We start from the raw sequence: 18564 nt of genomic DNA, 5'->3' as shown, positions 1-18564 counted from the left end.
GCGTTTAATCTATTCTTACATTTGCATACAATTAATCGTTCTCGGATTGTAGAATCATAAATGTCTATAGGAGTGAGACAATTATTTGATATGCAACGTGTATATATGAATAAATTAGTTTTGAAAATACGCTTGACTTTTTTTTCCTTAGAAGCAGCCCGACATGTTTATTCAAAAGAAATGAGGAGCATAAGTAAAGGAAATATATCTATCGTTGCATTGTTAATCATGCATTGATTTCTAAAGTATAATTAATGCACGTGTTTTACGAATTAAATACGAAATTACGACGCGTGTTTCCTCATTGAACCCTGAACCTAAATATCAAAGCTACTCGAAACCACGATTAAGGCATCGAAAGGCATTGAATTGTTTTCGATTCAATTATTTTTCCAAAGATCATTATTCATCGATCATACTGTATCGCCCCGTGTCTGCTACTATCAAAACGACTTACTCGAAAGATTACTTCTGCAAACACTTTGGGAAAGGGGCATACAGTAACACGCAAATGTTTCTGCACGATTTCCTTTCTAGCTTCAATTTGGAGGGGGCAAACTAAGCTGAATTCTGAATAACGTAAAAAATCAAGCATAATGAGAGTGAAAACAGAAGCGAGGTCTAGAAACATTCGTTTAATTCTCGAGAAACAGCTTTCTCTCTACGGTAGAGCTAGAAGAGTAATGGATCAAGAAACTCTTGCAGGTTATTATATTCGAAGCGATACGTTTTTGCGAAAAATCTCTAAAATAAATAAAACACAGCGAAATACGGCCAATCTATGAACTGTTATCTAACGAGTATCCATTTCGATCAAAAAAATTCTTATCTACAGATTATCGCTGACAGAGCTATCGATAACTCAACCTTTAAACTTTCTTTTCGACGAGCACGTTGAAAATTACTAAAAAAATCGCATAAGATACGAAAAAAGATACGAAAGACTTTGGTTGGGACAGACCAGAGCTCGATTAAAAGTCGGATCGTGGATTAAACTTCCTTTGGCGGCGGTGCAGCTGCGGCCAGTGGCACCGCCGTGGCGCACACATTAATTTGTGCCGGACAAAAATTTAATTACGTGTGTTTCTTTGTTTTGAAGGGCCAGCAAGGGCGGCGGGGGCGATGCCAGGGGAGGGAAGACCCACAATTTCCGATGAGCTTACCTCTGGGAAACCCTCCAAACGCCAAACGTCGATACGCCCGGGAGCAGCCATCTTGGGGGGTTGTATACCTCTCTGCAACGTTCGAGTTAATGCTTTAAAGCAATTCCAGAATACTGGCGCAATTAGACGTGTCTTCCCTCTCCTCGATGTCCCCATGGTTCACGTCCTCTTATTACTCGTACATCCTGTTTAACAATTTGAAAATTAATTTAAAATGGAATTTAATTTAAGAAGTAAAATGATGATCCAACGGTAGATTCTACAGTGGGACGCAGTATCGTTTGTAGACTCTGTGGGTAATTAAAATTTTTGTTAGTGTAGACGTAACTAATCATGGTTGGATTTAATCGAATTACTAATGAAATTAAAAGAGTAACGTAAGGAGGTTTCTTAACACTTTATCAACATTTAGAAATAGTCTTTAATTCAAAAAAGAATTTTCTACAGTAGCATATGCCAATCTAGGCTGACAATAATTCCTCCATACTGTTACTGGATACATTGAAAGCCAAGTCTGTTTCCAAATCTAAGTAGATAACCATCAACACAGTAAATAAATTCGAATAGCTAAATACTGCAATTAAAATGTAAATAGACTCCCGGTAAATAAAGTGTTAAGTATCATTGTTGAATGATTCGGATAGCGTTCTCGCTATTGCCTATTTAAAAGGTAACGGCTGCCGTGTTATTTCAAACTAACCGTCATTGCGGATGGCAATTTAACCAAACGTCTTCGGAACGTATCGAATTTCGTTATTTTGAGAAAGGGTTGAAGGAGCGGGCCGACCAAGCTGCATCTGTCCGGATAGCCGGCTAAGAAAATAAGACAAGAATCATCGGGATGATTAGCGGTGGCCGTTTGTAACAGTTTCTCGGGGATTAAAACCTCGTCCACTTATCACCCCCGGGCCTTCTCTTGTCCTCGACGAAATACCCGATTGAATTACATACGGCGCGTGCCAGCCAGCCGCCACCGTCACCGCATACGCCAAAGATCTACGGAATAAAGAACGCAATACGTTAGTATCCGATCGCTATCTTGTCATCCGATGGGATTCCCAGCGAAAAAGAGATTATACGTACTTGCAAATCGTCCCGCGACGCGCTCGTAACGCCCTGTCCTCTTCGTAGTCAGCCTCCTAGATCTCTCAGTCTTCTTAATTCTGACAAAAGTATTATTAATGTTTTACATGGAAATTTGTATACCCGAAAAAGAAATATATATAACAGATCTATTATCTTCTGCGATTCCATTTTTCAAAAAAACCGGCTTCACGACAAACGGCTCAATTGTTCTGGTACTGTGGAAAACCACAGGTTCAGGGGGTTCCCCCTCAGAATTACACGGAGTTTGGAGCGTCGAGCTTGGCCCTCGCTATACGAGGTGGTACGCCGCAAACGTAATTAAGTACCCGTGACGTATTTGGTAACATCTCCATCGTTCGAAGCGGGAGGGGGGGGGGAGGGTTCTCGTACCGTCGGAGATTATCCGGTACGCAATCACTTTAGCAAAGGGAGACAGGACCGGTGGGAGGCAGTTTTGATCGCGAACAATACGGTCACTGTCATCCCATCGGGATCGTTAATCATTCAACCGGGAGTCGCGACGATGAACACGCTTCTATGCGAACCCTGGAACGCGAGCCCCAGAAGTTTGCAACCTTCACGAAAGCTGTGCGTGCGAATATTCTCTCCGTGAAACTGTTAAAATAAAACTGTTAATTTAGAAAATTGAACGCGCAGGAAGATTAAAGAATGTTCAACGGAGCGCTCATCCGTGACCACGATATTTGCTTAAAGTATTTAAGGAAGAGGTATTTGCCGCCTAAGTGGTCGCCTAACGTGCACACGTGATCGAAAAGCGGATGTACGACGCGTGTTTGCCTCTCCCGTATCGTCGATGTAACGATGTAATCGCCTCTTTGATTTCAGGTGCGAGCAAACACAGGTGTGGTTGCGAGTAACAGTGGCTTCCAGAGGGTGAACTATGCTGCTTACCATGGACGCTTTGAATGAAAGATTCAGCATCCCCAAACTGGGTGTAAACAGGAACGAATGTTGCTATTAAAACGTTCATATTATTTCTCTGTCTCGCTTTCGATTTCTATTGTTACGATGCGAAGCTGCTCCTAAACTAAAGAGTTATTCGAATAGTCAGTTTTATGTTAAACATTGTACAAATAGGATATGTCGATATTTTTATAAATAAAGCTTGAGTTTATATTCTTTTCGCTATGAGGCGATAGGGACATAGAGAGATACACGATCCCTGGTATTCCGTGGGTCCGGCGTTGGACGCGCGGCAGTGGGTGACACACGGTCGACGCCAGTACACCGCCGTGCGGTTGACTTCCTCTTCCTGTGTCCAACATCGGAACTACGTAGTCAGGTGTCCGGCCTGACGGTCCCGATTATGTGGATATTCGATAGTCGGATGCGCCCCGACTCGTGAGAGGCGACAGCTTGACCCAGGAACTATGCGTTAAAAAATTCGATTGGACGTCGAATTCGTTCCTCTCGTTCCGGAAGTACGCCTTGTACCTAGGTATCACCAATTACCAGTTGTCAGGCTCGGTATTTGTGTAAATTGTTGGGTTAGGTATACGTACCAATTGTTAGACTAATGTTTGTTAGAGGTCCCAATTATGTGGATATTCTATAGTCGGATGCGCTTGACCACTGAGTTATGCATTAAAAAATTCGACTGGACGTCAAATTCACTCTCGTTTTCGTTCCGGAAGTACGCCTTGTACCTAGATACCACCAATTACCAGTTATCAGGTCCGGTATTTGTGTAAATTGTTAGGCTAGGTACACGTACCGATTGTTAGAGTAACGTTCGTTGCGAGCCGGTGAATGAGCGAGGGAGAAAGAGAAAAAGAGAGGGTGTAAAGATGAGAAGCAAAAGGGAGAACGAGGTAGAGTCGCATAGAAGAGCCCGCGCCACGCGGAGTGTACACCCTGGGTATTGGCTTACGCTTCCAGCCGATTGGGCCCACGGTATTTACGCAGGACCCCGTAGAAAACCGGACCCCGCCCTTTCCCTTACAACGGTAACGCGCAATTCCACGGAACTGTAACGTTTCCAGCGACCTGGAGGAGTTCCTCTCGCACCACGGCATTCTTCGCCACAGGGCCGAATGTGGGAGGGTGACTGACGGTTGGCGACGGTACCGTGGGATACATCGATCCGTTACTTGGTCTTATGGGAGACTTGGGCATGAATCTTTCGAGTAACTGATTCCTTCCGAGTTGATCTTTTCTTTCGTTTCTTCATCCTGGAGGACTCTGTACTCTGGACTCTGTATTCTAGACTCTGTATTCTAGGCTCTGTATTCTAGGCTCTGTATTCTGGACTCTGTATTCTGGACTCTGTATTCTGGACTCTGTATTCTGGAATCTGGACATATAGCTCACGAGGAAAATAAGGAACGGTAGGTAACATTCTTAGATAAACCTCGAGTGAAAAGAATGAAATGATACTTCTGGCGAATGTTGGCGAGGAAGACGGTCGAGCGTTCTTGCGACGAGAGGAAGATTCCGTAAGGTGACGACAGTCGCAGAGGGTGGCGTTGCAGGTCGGCAAGTGGAATAGGTAGCGTCTGGGTGTTTCGCGGCCGGGCTCACCGTTCACTGGTCAATAATCCACGAAAGGGAAGGCATTACAAGCCAGTGATCTCGAGGGTATCGGGGCCACTCGTCTGCGAGGCAGGACCACCGTGATCGGCGTGGTAATGGTATCTGAAGAAAATAATATCCTACTTCCCCGTCTCCCGCTCTCTTACGAGGATATCGGTGTAGCCGAGACGTGGCTCGAAGGAGGCCCCCGATCACTGATCAGCGATCGCCGAATGAACGATTAGTATCCCGTGTCGTCGGCATCGACGACGGCTCGACCCGTGTATTTCGAAGCGTCTTGCGCGCTCGTGGACATGGGTATCGCCTCGAAACTATTCCTTACGCCTTACCCTCCCCGTCCACGAGTATTTTTTTTTACAGCTCACGCTCTGTCTTCTATTTTACAAACTGTCTTTTATTTCTCATTTGTTTCATTTCTCGATTATCAATTTTCTCGAACTAACGGACGAAGACGAAGACCTTCGCGAAGAAGGGCCTGCCCGCTGCCTGCCCAATTCTAATTTCTCTAGTCTGTAGTTTTGCCTGAGTAGCACCGGGCCACAAAACTGTCTTCTATTTTTCCCGCCAATTTCTTGCATCTTATGTATAATAAGAACGATCCTTTCGTCTCGGTCGGTACGGAATCTGTAAAAAAGGAGGAACGTATCAGAAATATTAAATCGACGTTAGAAATAATTAATTCTGATAATTGTTCACCTTTACCAAGGAAGGAAGGGCACGGGCTCATCCGTAGATGCAAAAGGTTAAAGTTTTGCAAATATTCTTAAGTACTTTGCTCGAGTATTTTGCAGAGGCATGGCCAGAAGGTTGTTAAGCAGGGGTAGGGGTACGCACGTGGAAGACGAGGACGGGACGCACGTGGATCGAAGCCTGTCGAGGGAGAGGAAAAAAGAGAACGAAGAAGAGGCCGGCCCATGGTGGAGTGGGGTTCGGATGGATCGTAGTCAGTGAGTAAGGGGTGAGAGTGGGTGATAGTAGGTGGTAGATCTCTAGTTAGCCAAGACACATTGACAGAGCATCTTGCCAGCGTGGCACCGGTAGTGGCCCTCGAGGACTCCATCCCCCAGGACTTCTTCAGGACTTCTTGAGGACTTCACTGCTCGATCTACGAAAGGAACATCAGTCAAGGATCAGTAAAGGATCAGTAAAGGATCGGTATTCGCCTTCTAAAAGTGGAATATACCTCGTCTGTGATTTTCTACGTTCCTCTTCCTTGGATAACGCGGTGTCCTGGGATCTACGACACGGTGATGTTCTCCCAGCGCGTTTAGACCAACCTCCAAGATGTAACCATGAGTAAACGAGATGCGACCGAAGGGAGTCCGTCCTCCAAGGAAACAGGAAATAGAACTGCAGAAATGTCCGAGAAGAAGATAAAGAATCTGTACAAGAACAGGAAGAAGCTGGCGAGGAATCATTAACGTGCGTGGTGATGGTGAACTCCTACTGAAAATTAAACAAAAATGAGTGCAACGAACTGAATTCTATCGGTTTCCAAAGTAGCGAACACTCAGATACGTTGCAAATAATACCCGAATCGTTCTTCGGAGATTCTTCGTTGATCTCGTGAACGGGAGTTTTTTCTTGAGCTCTCCAAAGTGATAACAAAGTGCCATTATTTTTTTGTGGGGGAGGGTGGGAGGGGGGTGGAAAGTAGCGATAAGAATGATCGTTTCAGCCATCGAACGACGAAGACCGGAATCACGTGGGATGATGCACATGGTTTTCAGTCTATGAATGAAAATATCTGGCAGATTTTCTGCAGAAGCCTTTAGAGGAAACCGGGCAGGTCTTCCAAGCCATAAAGGTACTTCTATACGCTCCGGTCCACATGCACGTGCATTTTCCTTTCGATCATTCATAAAAAAAAGTCATTCATGAAGTCGGGCTCGTTTCTTTTTCTTACTACGACTTTACTGTCAACAAATTTGAGAACGATAACGCGAGTTTTATTCGATTAACTCCTTTGATCCAGCTGATAGAATTGTCAATGATTAGATTAACTTCAAAAATGAAATTCTTAATTTGAGATTTGAGAATCAGGTCACCTTTGCCTCAACGACAATCATTTCATTGACACTTCGTGTTCCAAAGAAATTAAACTTAAAGGAAACCTAGCGAGAGTCACCTCTCGAGTGCAAAGGGTTAATAGTTTCTTCTTTTTAAACAGCGCCGAGGAAATATAACGTACAATTCCAAGTTAATTAATTCGAGATGTTAGATTCTCTTCCAATTTTACATTTCATTCGTGTCTATCATTCCAAGTACTCGCGTCCAGTACTCGTTGTTCAAGGAGTACTCGACTTATCGGTGCTCCGAATACATACAAATTTGAGAAAACATCCCCTAAAACCTAATTCGGTCCTGTAACGGAATCAGGAGGAAACGTAAAGGAAAGTAAAACTAAATCGCGTAAATTAAATGCACGTGTACTTTGTTCGGCGTTCGATACTCGAATGGCATCGCGAACGTTTTTCGACACGGCGTTCTCGACGCACGTATCGCAGGTTACATTCGTCTCGAGATAAGGCCTATGGGTTGTATAATCTACGCGCGTAGCAGCAGAGATGGCCAAAACCCTAGTCTTCGAATAAATCTGAAGTTTGCCAATGTGTTTGTCCCGTTTCTTTCTCTGGAAAATGTTCAAAAGTCTTCAAACTTCAGATTTATTCGAAACCTAGGGTTTTGTCCATCATTGCGTAGCAGGATCCTTACAGTCCCACGGTAGCTAACAATAACGACTAAGAGCGACGAAAGGATCGCGAATCGCTACGGTATCGGTGGTCGAATCGGAAATGTCGCGAAATGTATTGACGAAGAAGTCGGTCATACTGATGGAGCAATGTGCGGTTGCCAGGGCGACCGGAGGGGCTGGACCACATCTACGCGGAGAGGAGGTGATCCGTCCGCGTATTTCATCGGGAGGCGGGGTGAACGGGGGTGTTTCTAAGGGAGGCTGCGACCAGATATTTCGCAGAGATGGAGTTTCTGCAGAATCATCACGCGGTGAACACCTCCGAGCCGCCGTACACCCTCGGCACAGGTGAGCAACTGTCAGTAGCCTCGCAATCGTGCCGATCGTCCAAACCAATTAACGCGAGGGCCGCTGAATAATTAAGGGAAAAGAATTTGTTTTAAGTGCTTTGTGCGAGCGTGAGCCGGAAAATCGTGCAAATGGTGATGGACTAGGCTGCGGATCTTCATGCATTTATAGGAAATTCGAACGTGCAAGGACCTACAAAATAAAAAAGATTGAAAGTAAAGTTCATGATATAATTCATGTTATATTCAATTTTTATAGCCACGAAGATTTTATTTTCCCATGAAGATCCGTAGCCTAGCGATGACGTTTGCTTGCTTTTCGTCGAGAGCAAGAAAGAATCTTTTCAATAGAAACTTTCAGTATTTTTCCAATTTTTCAACTGAGAAATCATTCTGAGAAACCATTCTACTCGGCTGTAGTAATATTCTTTATCACAAATAAGCTTAATTCGACTGTCCTCGGAAACTAAATTTTTGATACATTGTGTTATTTTGCACAGACGTTGTGGTTAACATTTCCTCGGCTCTCAGGTTCCGTGGGAAGCATCGAGGCCGCTATACCGTCTGGCCTCTGCGCTGGACCCCTCGGGGTGCTGTCCACCGAGGACACGTTAACGGACAATCAAAACGAGGAGACTCTAGGTGCTCTGCAGGGCACCCTTCGGCTGCAGGACCTTCAGAACTCCCCGGAGGACATCGGCGCCGATCAGAGCCACCAGATCCAGAATTCGGGGCAGAATCAGGTCGTTAGCGAATTCGGGGCTAGCTTCTGGGTCGACGACATGGCTGGCTTTCCGCTGCCGCCTCTGGATCTCGATCCTCTGCCACCTGGGCTCTTCAGTCCTTGCTCGGGAACATACAAGTGAGTAATTATTCTACGTCAGAGGTTCCCAAACTTTTTAGAACCGCGGCTACCTTGGTATAGGGAGGATACAGATTATTCTCTGCGGTTCCTTTAATACCAATCAATATCAAATCAACGTATAGGCCTTATCTCGAGGCGAATGTAACCCGATACACCGCGCTGAAAAACGTTTGACGATCGCGAACCGTTGGCGATGCCATTCGAGTATCGGACGCCGAATAAAGTACACGTGCCTTTAATTTACGCAATTTAGTTTTACTTTCCTTTGCGCGGTAGTGATGATGCTGAAATTCTGAGAAAAATTTCTCCTGGGTCCCCTAGACCAGGCTTATAACGGGTACTCGACTGTATTTACAGTATATCGCGGCTCCTCAGGGAGTCACGGCTCACAGTTTGGGAATCGCTGTTCTACAATACATTCTGTATACTACGGACGGTGTGTTAGTGATCACTGCTAGTGATTTTTCACGGCGATGACACAATCACGATCGCAGTAGTGATTGAACTTCGATCACGACCGTGATCCGGAAGATGGCGTTTCAGAAGCGGTTCATATTAATTGTTATCGTTAGTGTCCCGCTGTCTCCCCTTAGCGAAAATTCAAGAAACTGCAAATGAGTCAAATTTAAATTGTATTAAAATTATATTAGCATTGCTTGTAGACCATATTATAATACATATATAATCTACGAACAACATAATTCGTGAAAACTGAAAAGAATGTTCTCTACCAATCACAGAAGCGATCACGAAGAATCACCGAATCACTGTGAAAAATCATCATGATTAAAAATGAACGTGATTGAATCACGAGTGATTCAAAAATACCAGTTCACGCCATCTCTACTGTAATACCTACCCGACTCTGTCGTTTTCTTTCCAAGTACGAGCGCTCGTCTGACCAATGCCTGGTTTTTCTCCTTGAGAGACCGCCGTCGCCTACGAATATTGGACAGTTTCAACGGTCGAATTCATGTTCAAGCCTTTCGCGACTTTAAGAATATTATAAACTGCATTGAAATTCTATTTGCTACTTGCAGCTGGGGTTGCTCCAGAGGAGAATGCGCGCCAAGGGCAGGCAACGTGAACGGAGAAGGCGTGGCGGACGTCCTGCTGTCTTTAAAACACGCCGTGGTCCATCCAGGAAGTCCTACAGGAGGATATTACACCACGGGAGGATCGAGTCACCATTATTCACAGGATTATACGCAAAATCTTGGCCCACCAGTACCTCCGACCCACTACGCGACCACGCCGGCCATGTCCGTGAACGTTTCCATGAACATGACGATGAACATGAACATGCACTCCGGGTAAGTGCGACCCTCTAGTTCTTAATAAATTAGTGGCGAGGATATTCTTCCTCCTGCTTTTCAACTTGAGCTTCTCTGAAAGAAGAACAGATTGGTCATTATCGATGAGAAACATTGAGTAGTCCAATAAATCAAGTTAAATAAAATATTTAAAGAATTTTTATACTTACATACTTGAGATATAAAAAGGAAGCAAGGTAAAAAGGAGTGTAAGCATTGAAAGAAAAAAGTAACTAGAATTAGAATACATATACAGAGTGGGGTATTTTAAACAGGTCATTAGACCAAAGTTACTTGGTATCGGGTGGCTCATAATTTGGTAGTATCAATTTTTCTGTAGGTGGAGGCGTCAAGGAGATATGAAGAGCAATTGTTTTTTTTTTTTTTTTTAATTGAATGGCATGGTTTCTTACTTGCAGTCTACTATGAAGGTCATTTGAGATCACCCAAAGTCAACTGCAATAGAAAATAAACTGTCCTAATAAATTGTCTGTTTAAAATGTTTCACTCTGTATATAGGGAGTTTGATTAGACATACTAACAATTATAGAACGTACATTTCGCTGTTACACTATCATTTCTATACAGCGAACCAATTTGCGAGAAGTCGAGACTTTATTGGAAGCCATACGAAACGCTACACCAACCAACGTTCCTTGATTGTGTCGGGAAAACGAAGACGGTTGAATTCTTTTTAATCGCATCGATTCGCCATCGTATGCGTTTCCTTTGAACAAAATAGCTCGAATCGATCTTTTACGGTGATTAGTCGCAATGGCGTCGAGAAAGAACCGATTTCAATTTTTCGTATCCGATATACAGGGTGTGTTTGGTAACTGGCGGTACAAAGGGGGGGGGGGGGTGATTCTACATGAAAAAATAAGTCGAAAATATAGAGTAACAATTTTTCGTGCGAGGCTTTGTTTTCGAGAGAATCGAAAAACATGAATAATCGAGAAAGATGAAAAATATAATTATACATTTGTAAAGAGCTATTATAAAATTACCATATATCTGTTTGGAACATTGCTATACTTTAATTCCGTCCTTTCCTTTTCCTTATTTACTAACAACTTTTTATAAATTAATCCATTATCACAGATTACATACTTGCAAAATTAAAGAAATAACTAAAAAACTACTGAAGTATGATGTCCGGTTGGCTAATATTTATATGCATGTTTAAATTTCGGTAAAAATTGGACACAATGAGTTTTTCACCCTCGGTCTTCGTATGATTACTTCGACATTCAATTTTATTGCGCGTTCCTAATTCTCCGTTACGACAAAAACAAAGTTAACACTCTACCGATCGGTAATATTTATTTATTACTTACTTATTACTGAGATAGCACGATCCCATTGTATGCTTCCATTAATACCTGGATTATGAAATATTATGTAAATATATTCATAAAACGGTTCTGATGGATAAAATAAATTGTCCATGTCACTAATGTTATAAAAATAAACAATATCATTAAACTTAAATACATATATGTCCAAACGGCGGTCGGTAAAGCGTTAAACTGCGATAATAACCATCGAGACAACGATCTACAGTGCGATCAGTTACAACGAGACGTGATCAAGCGCATCCGTACCCGGCGAAACTTCAAAGTCGATTCTCTCGAAAACAAAGCCTCTCACGAGAAATCTTTACTCTATATTTTCGACTTATTTTTTAACGTAGAATCGTCCCCTTCTCCCTTTTGGTACCACCAGTTACCTAGCACCCTGTACAATTGTTAGAAACCTTGATTGGAAATTACAGAATAGCTCGTCGCACAGACTCGGCAAAATGCAAGACAACCCCGCCACCCCCCGCCATCTTGACCCGGAGGGTGCGCTGCCGAGGGGTTGCACGAGTAGAGTTATTCAGGATTGTCTGTGTGTGTGTGCGCGTAGGTACGAGCAGAGCTATTCGTCGGCATGGGGCGTGGAACCCCTGTTAAGTCCCGCCCAGCAGTATAATCCCGTGGAGCAACAGACGAGGGTGAATCAATCCCCGGCCAATAGCCTGATCGGCACTACCACCCATCCTCATTCTCATCCCCCGACGCACGGCCATTCCAGGCTCCAATTGTCCAGCGAACATGCGCTCTGCATAGGCGCCACCGGGAACCCGGTCGCGTCCGACGACAATGGCAGACCGAACCTCTGCAGAATCTGCGGCAAGTCGTACGCGCGACCCAGCACCCTCAAGACGCATCTCAGAACCCATTCCGGCGAGAAACCGTTTAGGTCAGGAACGCTTCCTATTCAAATGGGGAGGGAGAGTATTTTTAACAGAGATGGGCAAAACCCTTTGAGTATATAGACATGGAGGAGGATTGCCAGCACCGAAAGTATGTCCAAAGTCGGTGTGAGACAGAAAGGTATATAGAATGATATTTGTCCTCTCTGTGCATGCGTGAAATACATTATGAATGGCAGTTCCATAAAGAGTATACGCACTCATTATCCACACTAAATGTAACGTTTATTGTAGAAAACTATGCGCATATTATTTTTACGGAATCCAACTATTGTTTATCTCAGCTAAAATCAATAACAGATGCCAAGGAATTATAAATTATATTAGATTAGATTAAATATATTACATTATATTAGAATAAAATGCAGTATACAGATTCAGAGAATTTACATATTATAATTTTAATATAATTTAATTATAATTATTATTATAATATAATATTACATATTAATATTACAACAATTCATAAAACTGAAGTGCAGGGTTTCTATAGATATACACAAAGAGTGCAGGTTTAGTGCAGGTACGATGTTGACGTATGCACAGAGAGGACGAATATCACTCTATACCTTTTTATCTCGCACAGACTTTGAACACACTTTCGGTCTATACAGAACAAAGCAATTCCTCCTCCATTTCTATGTATATACTCAAAGATTTTTAACCGCGGCGAAAGAGTAATTCAATACTCGAACGGACAATGAATGAACAATATAATGAACTAGCTATCGTTTTAAAAAGAGTCTCGTTTGAATTGTATACTTTTCCTCAAGGTGTCACGCGTGCTCGAAGGCATTCAGTCAAGCTGCCAATTTGACCGCCCACGCGAGAACTCATTCTGGGGAAAAACCGTTTCGATGTCCCGTCTGCGACAGAAGATTCTCGCAGAGCAGCTCCGTTACGACACACATGAGAACGCATTCAGGGGAACGTCCGTACAGGTGAGTTTCGGATCTGGATGAGGAAGAAAACAGGAGTTGCAGAGAAATTACAAACACAGATATTTGAATAGTTATATTAACCCTTTGCATTCGAGTGGTGACTCTCAGTCACCATTAGGTTTTACGCAGTAAATCAACCAACAATCATGTTTGTTTACGTTTCATTTCTATGGAGCTTAAAGTGTCGATAAAATGATTGTCGGCGAGGTAAAGGTGACTTTATTCTCAAATCTAGATGGCTTAGAATTCATGGGAATACTGCAGTAATGGGCAAAACCCTAGGTTACGAATAAATCTGAAGTTTGCCGATATATTTGTCTCGTTTCCTCTTTTGAACATTTTCCAAGAGAAAGAAACAAGACAAACACGTCGGCAAATTTCAGATTTATTCGAAGCCTAGGGTTTTGTTCATCTCTGTGCAATAGAATGCTAAGAAACATCTCGAGTTGCTGGCAGATACCAGAAAAAAGACCTCTAGTGCAAAGGGTTAATATGCGGAGGCACCTGTAGAAGATCTGCGATGAGCGAGCTCTTCCGGGTCTTCGACATAGCATTTAGTACCCTGTAAATCGATTTACCTTTGAACTGGACCGGCTCTTCGTTCTTCCAGATGCCGATTCTGCAAGAAAGCATTCTCGGACAGCTCAACGTTAACGAAGCATCTTCGAATTCATTCTGGAGAGAAACCGTACCAGTGCAAGCTGTGTCTGCTGAGGTTCAGTCAGAGCGGCAATCTCAACAGGCATATGAGAGTCCACGGCGGGTCTTTGACGTGACACAGCTCGATATCGATTATCGGCAACGATCGCGTGCTGCCGCGATGTTGTCGGATACCTGTGATTCAACTTGGCTCGAGCGTACCGGAGAGAATGTAAATTAATTAATGATAATAAATTGCGACAGTCGATGCTCGTAGGGTGCTGCCACGTAACCGTTTTTAATTCACGCGAAAGCAGTTTTTTATTATTATTATTATTATTATTATTATTATTATTGATCAAAGGGGCTCTCGCGTTTGGATATATTTTTTGAAACGATACATAAGACAAGTAATGATCGCATTATGTGCTGTATTTGGCATTAGGAACTTATCAAGAATTCATTGTACTCGTCTCCTTTGGTCGTGGACAACGAAACGACGACACACCGTTGATCGATATATTTTTTTCGAAACTTGCGTGGAATTTGTGAAATCTTCCCCGCGATCGTTCGTCTGTATATACTACGAATTATTACAAACAGGTCAGGATAGGTGAACAGGGTATCGCAGTTTTATACCTACAGCATCCACCACAGCACCGTTGATTATTGTACAAATATTGTATTTATTATAATTATTATTAATTATAATATTAATGTTGCTGTTTTTACCACCTTCAATTTTCATCATTGTGGCTTTTCTTTGTCAGTTTGCTTCTTTTTGTAAAATGAAGGTGTTTTGGCGCCATTTTGATAAAAAAAAAAAAAGAAACGTTTTTCTCTCTCTCTCTTTATATATATATGATATATATAGAATATGCATTATATTCTATATATATACAATATATAATATATATAATATTCGTATGAGAACAACTGATTAAAAAACAGATGAATGAATATGTGAGTTTCTCTCTCTCTCTCTCTCTCTCTCTCTCGCTCGCTCGCTCGCACTCTGTAATCCCACAGCATCAGGATCCACGTTTATCTTTTTGTGGGAAGAGGGGGGGTGAGGAAAAGGAGGCTTCATGTTTCGCCGGCTAGTTGGTAATTAAGTGGGTAGATATTGGTTCATGAAATCCTCGCATTAATTTGCCTCTTTTTCACAATTAAAACTATATAAGAACAACTCTGTCTTCTTCGTTTAGAGTAGCGTCTTCTTCTTCACTCGTCAAAAAATTCTCTCGCTCGCTCTCGTTCTCTCTTTATATATAATGATGTATTTATAAGTAATAATATTCTTGAAAAAAAAAAAGTATGTATAATGTTTCTACGTTATGTACTGGTACGGCTGCGCAAAGACGAGCTGGCCCCCACCTCTATAGAGTCCTCTAAATAAGCATGCAGCTTCCTGGACCATCTCGTCGATCGACAAACGTACCTCTAGTATTTGTGTACGTAGCGTATTCTATTTAAAAATGTAGAATGTCATCTCTGTCACGCTGTATGTGTCTGTGATGCTTTACGTTATTTTTTTTTTTTTTTTTTTTTTAAATGTTTTCGCACCTTTCGTTCACTCTTTCTTCTCTCACTCTCGCTCGCTCGCTCGCTCGCTCGCTCCTACATCGCCTCGTATTATCGATCAAGTGTTTGCTTGGTAAATCTGATTTCTACATCAGTTGGAATGGTTTTTCATTCGCTTGAAAGCTTCGAAAGCAAAAAGCTCGTGTTAAGGTGCATTATCCCAGAGGCATCGATGAATACCAAACGATTCAGTCTCTAACGTTTTTTTTTCTTCCATCTCATCCGAACAATTTTAAATAACAACAAAACTCTTCATTTTTCATTTATATCTGGCATATCGACCACTGAGAATAGAAAATTAATTGTCTATACATATATCACTTCTCGCAATTTGTGTTCCTGCGAAAAACATGGATACACGGTGTACGCGCGCGCGTGCGTGCGCGTGTGTGTGTGTGTGTGTGTGTAAACGTGTTTTTTTTGTATGTGTTCAGTTCAACGCTTCACGACCGTTCTCGCGTGCTCTCTCTTCCATTCTCTCTCTCTCCTTAATTTTGGATTTACATAATTAAAAAATCAATGACTCGTCGTCCGTTACCGGTGAACCTGTAGTTATAAATTGAAATCATAAAAAAGAACCGAATAGATATGTGTATCTCTAAAATAGATCTTTCGCACACTTCAATCCCATTTCTTCTTTCTTTCTTTTTTTTTTTTTATTTACTTATTATTATCATCATCGTCGTCGTTGTCGTCGTCGTCGTCGTCGTCGCATTTAATAATTTTTTCTCAAAAAATCTTCCAGTTTCTTTTCGTTTTTAATGATTTATCTTTCGATAATATATTCAAGTGTTTCGTAACATCGCATTACTTTACTTAATACAATAATTAATCATATTATAATTATCAATTAATAAAACTCGTTTCTGTTCGTTCTATCGTTCGCTCGTGTACGCTTACTTTATCTCGTTTTTCTTCCGTTCGCAATCTCACTCACTTAAAAGACTGCTAAACCATAGGTATATTACTTTTTTTTCTTTTCATCGAAACAATAAACAGATTTCTTCTTCCCGGTCGGGAACACAAACGTACGATGCTGTCCCGAGGGAGAAAGCCTTCGGAGAAGAACCCGCGAGAGGAAATGAAGGGCTAAGCACCGCCGTCCGTGAACTGTGCGACAACTACGCTGGCTGGACGAATAGCTAGCGTCCGTGCACGGCCGTCGGTAGTTTTTATGGTGCGTCCACCAATAGGAGACCTTTTCTATAGTGTCACGTGGCCGATCCAAGCAGCGCTAGCTTCGCCCTGTCCATTTCCCCTCGGTGGCCATCTCCTGAGAACAGCATAGTACCCGTTACAATTATGTTTACCTATTACATTACAAATCGAAACTTCGGATGAAGATGCTGCATTCTTTACACGTTACGTTAAGGCATTCATGAATGTAATTCGAAAGGAAGTAGAAACATCGACTCGTTGAAGCAACTTTGTTCCACTACACACTCGCGCATGAAGATTCGATCGATTATCGACATTTAAAAATACGATAAAGAAGGCATTCAATTTATTTTTACTTTTTTTTTACGAAGTTTTATACTCGGTACTACCAACGACACTAAATACCACGCTCGAGAATGCCCCAACGGTTGCATATCTTTTGTCCACAAATTGTTCGTTACCTCTGTCCACTTTAAACCACAGATAGGGTACGGTACAACATTTTTCTTTTCTTTTCTTATCACGGTCTTATCGTCTACGCAGCATTTTCATGATCTCGAGTAAAACATAAAAATGTATTAGCGAGCGGCTACATTTGTTTTTAATACGGTATACCAAACATTGGGAGTCACAACGTCCACGAAAGAAACAATGTTCGTTAAAGTTATCGGTGGTTGCCAAATCGTATATGCTCTCGGGAGGTATGGTTCTTTTCGAAACAAGAACTAAAATAGCATGCGCGAACCCAAATACAGTATGGCGAAGTAATGCATGACTCGCTAAAAGAAAAAAGAAAAAAAAAAAAAGAAAAATAAAGAAACACCATCGGTTCCATGTTTGATTTCAAATTTAAAAAACCTGCATAGAAAAGAAAGATTTGGATTTACATGAGTGAAGTACTCAAAAATGATTAAGCTACTACGAGTAGCAGATAAAAGAAATTCTGCGATATTTGTTCTGAGACAATTATCGACTGGAAGAGGCGGATCATCGTTATTCTTATATAGTAGAAGAAGAAGAAGAGTGAAATATCAGTTTATTTTTTTGCGCGCGGATTAAATAGTTGAACAATAAAAAAAAAAAAAAAAGAAATTACAGAGAAATCTTACCCACCGTTTATTCCCAAACCTAGCCAACGACATCTCGCGATAAGCCGTCACCATTAGCGCCCAACTGTATTTGGTTTGTTCACAAATGTTTACATCAAATGCACTATTCCAGGAGCCCACCAAACGCAGACTCAAGCTCGACATACACACGGGGCATGCGCGCAACACTGACGTGCACCACAGGCAACCTCGCTCTTTCTCTCCCTCTCATTCTCACTTGTTTTTCTCACTCCCGTTTACTTTCTCTCCTCCCGCCTACCCCCCGTTCTCTCTTTCACTCTGTTTGCCCGAGGATGGATTCCCTCGGGTTTCCTTCGGAAGCAGCGGACATTATTTTTTGTTTTTTCTTATTTCATTTTTGTTGTTGATGTTGAATGTTGTTGTGTTGTTGTTGGGGGGCACATTATCGTGCACGACACACGTTTAGTCAATCGGCCATTTGTCATCGGAGGTCGTGTGCGAATGGCTAAGGGAAATTAGATCGGAGGGTGGTGCTGGAGTGGACGTCGGGGGTTCAAGGTCAACGAGGGCTCGGTGCAGGTGGGCTTGGCCGGGGGTCAGGCTCGCTCACTATGCTGTGTGGTATACCGGTTAATCCAGCAGTAGGAGGAGCTGAAGCAGGGCCTCCAGCCCCACCGCCGCCTACCGTTGGACCCGTAGGGCCTGTCGGACCCCCGGCGCCTGCACCGCCTGCAGAGGAGTTCGGTCCGCCACCACCCCCACCACCACCGCCGCCGACGACGGAATGCCCACCAGGAGGTGGGGGTGCAGAATCGTGAGGAGTCGTTGAATGCGCCTGTTGAACGGGCAGCCCCCCGGAATAGTATCCGCCGTTGATCCCCTCAGGGTAGCTG

At 42.7% G+C, this 18564-nt stretch overlaps 2 protein-coding genes and 2 long non-coding RNA genes across 10 annotated transcripts in view; 1 reads left to right on the top strand and 3 right to left on the bottom strand.

Annotated features, from left to right (window-relative positions):
• Window positions 1-1171: 1171 nt before the first annotated feature.
• Window positions 1172-2389, bottom strand: LOC128892962 (uncharacterized). Its single transcript, XR_008461223.1, has 4 exons — window positions 2247-2389; window positions 2050-2159; window positions 1864-1976; window positions 1172-1348 (listed from the first exon to the last, which is right to left on the bottom strand). It is a non-coding gene; the product is annotated as an uncharacterized LOC128892962 (long non-coding RNA).
• A 1099-nt stretch (window positions 2390-3488) lies between these two features.
• On the bottom strand, window positions 3489-5478 carry LOC128892958 (uncharacterized). The gene is made up of 3 exons (XR_008461221.1): window positions 3985-5478; window positions 3773-3916; window positions 3489-3704 (listed from the first exon to the last, which is right to left on the bottom strand). It is a non-coding gene; the product is annotated as an uncharacterized LOC128892958 (long non-coding RNA).
• Window positions 5479-5655: 177 nt separating this feature from the next.
• LOC128892736 (protein glass-like) lies at window positions 5656-17689 on the top strand. 2 transcript variants are annotated; one of them, XM_054153280.1, is made up of 8 exons: window positions 5656-5749; window positions 5817-6609; window positions 7660-7845; window positions 8376-8706; window positions 9750-10022; window positions 11931-12266; window positions 13053-13220; window positions 13831-17689. In XM_054153280.1, exons 3-8 carry the CDS (start codon window positions 7782-7784, stop codon window positions 13994-13996), a joined length of 1338 nt encoding a protein of 445 aa, XP_054009255.1. In that variant the 5' UTR covers window positions 5656-5749; window positions 5817-6609; window positions 7660-7781; the 3' UTR covers window positions 13997-17689. The 2 variants fall into 2 exon arrangements, with proteins under 2 accessions (XP_054009255.1, XP_054009261.1); XM_054153286.1 differs by having other exon boundaries at window positions 5660-5749; window positions 5830-6609.
• Window positions 15387-18564, bottom strand: part of LOC128892674 (C-terminal-binding protein) — a 21844-nt gene continuing 18666 nt past the window's right edge. For 5 of the 6 annotated variants that reach the window (XM_054153218.1, XM_054153250.1, XM_054153237.1 and 2 more), the window contains exon 8: window positions 15387-18564. In XM_054153218.1, coding sequence (XP_054009193.1) covers window positions 18231-18564 — 334 coding nt within the window. In that variant the 3' untranslated portion in view covers window positions 15387-18230. The other variant, XM_054153244.1, reaches the window with a different exon arrangement.

This window comes from Hylaeus anthracinus, unplaced genomic scaffold (assembly GCF_026225885.1).
Source record: "Hylaeus anthracinus isolate JK02 unplaced genomic scaffold, UHH_iyHylAnth1.0_haploid 0, whole genome shotgun sequence".
Lineage (NCBI taxonomy): Eukaryota > Metazoa > Arthropoda > Insecta > Hymenoptera > Colletidae > Hylaeus > Hylaeus anthracinus.
This window is presented reverse-complemented; position numbering and strand designations above follow the sequence as displayed.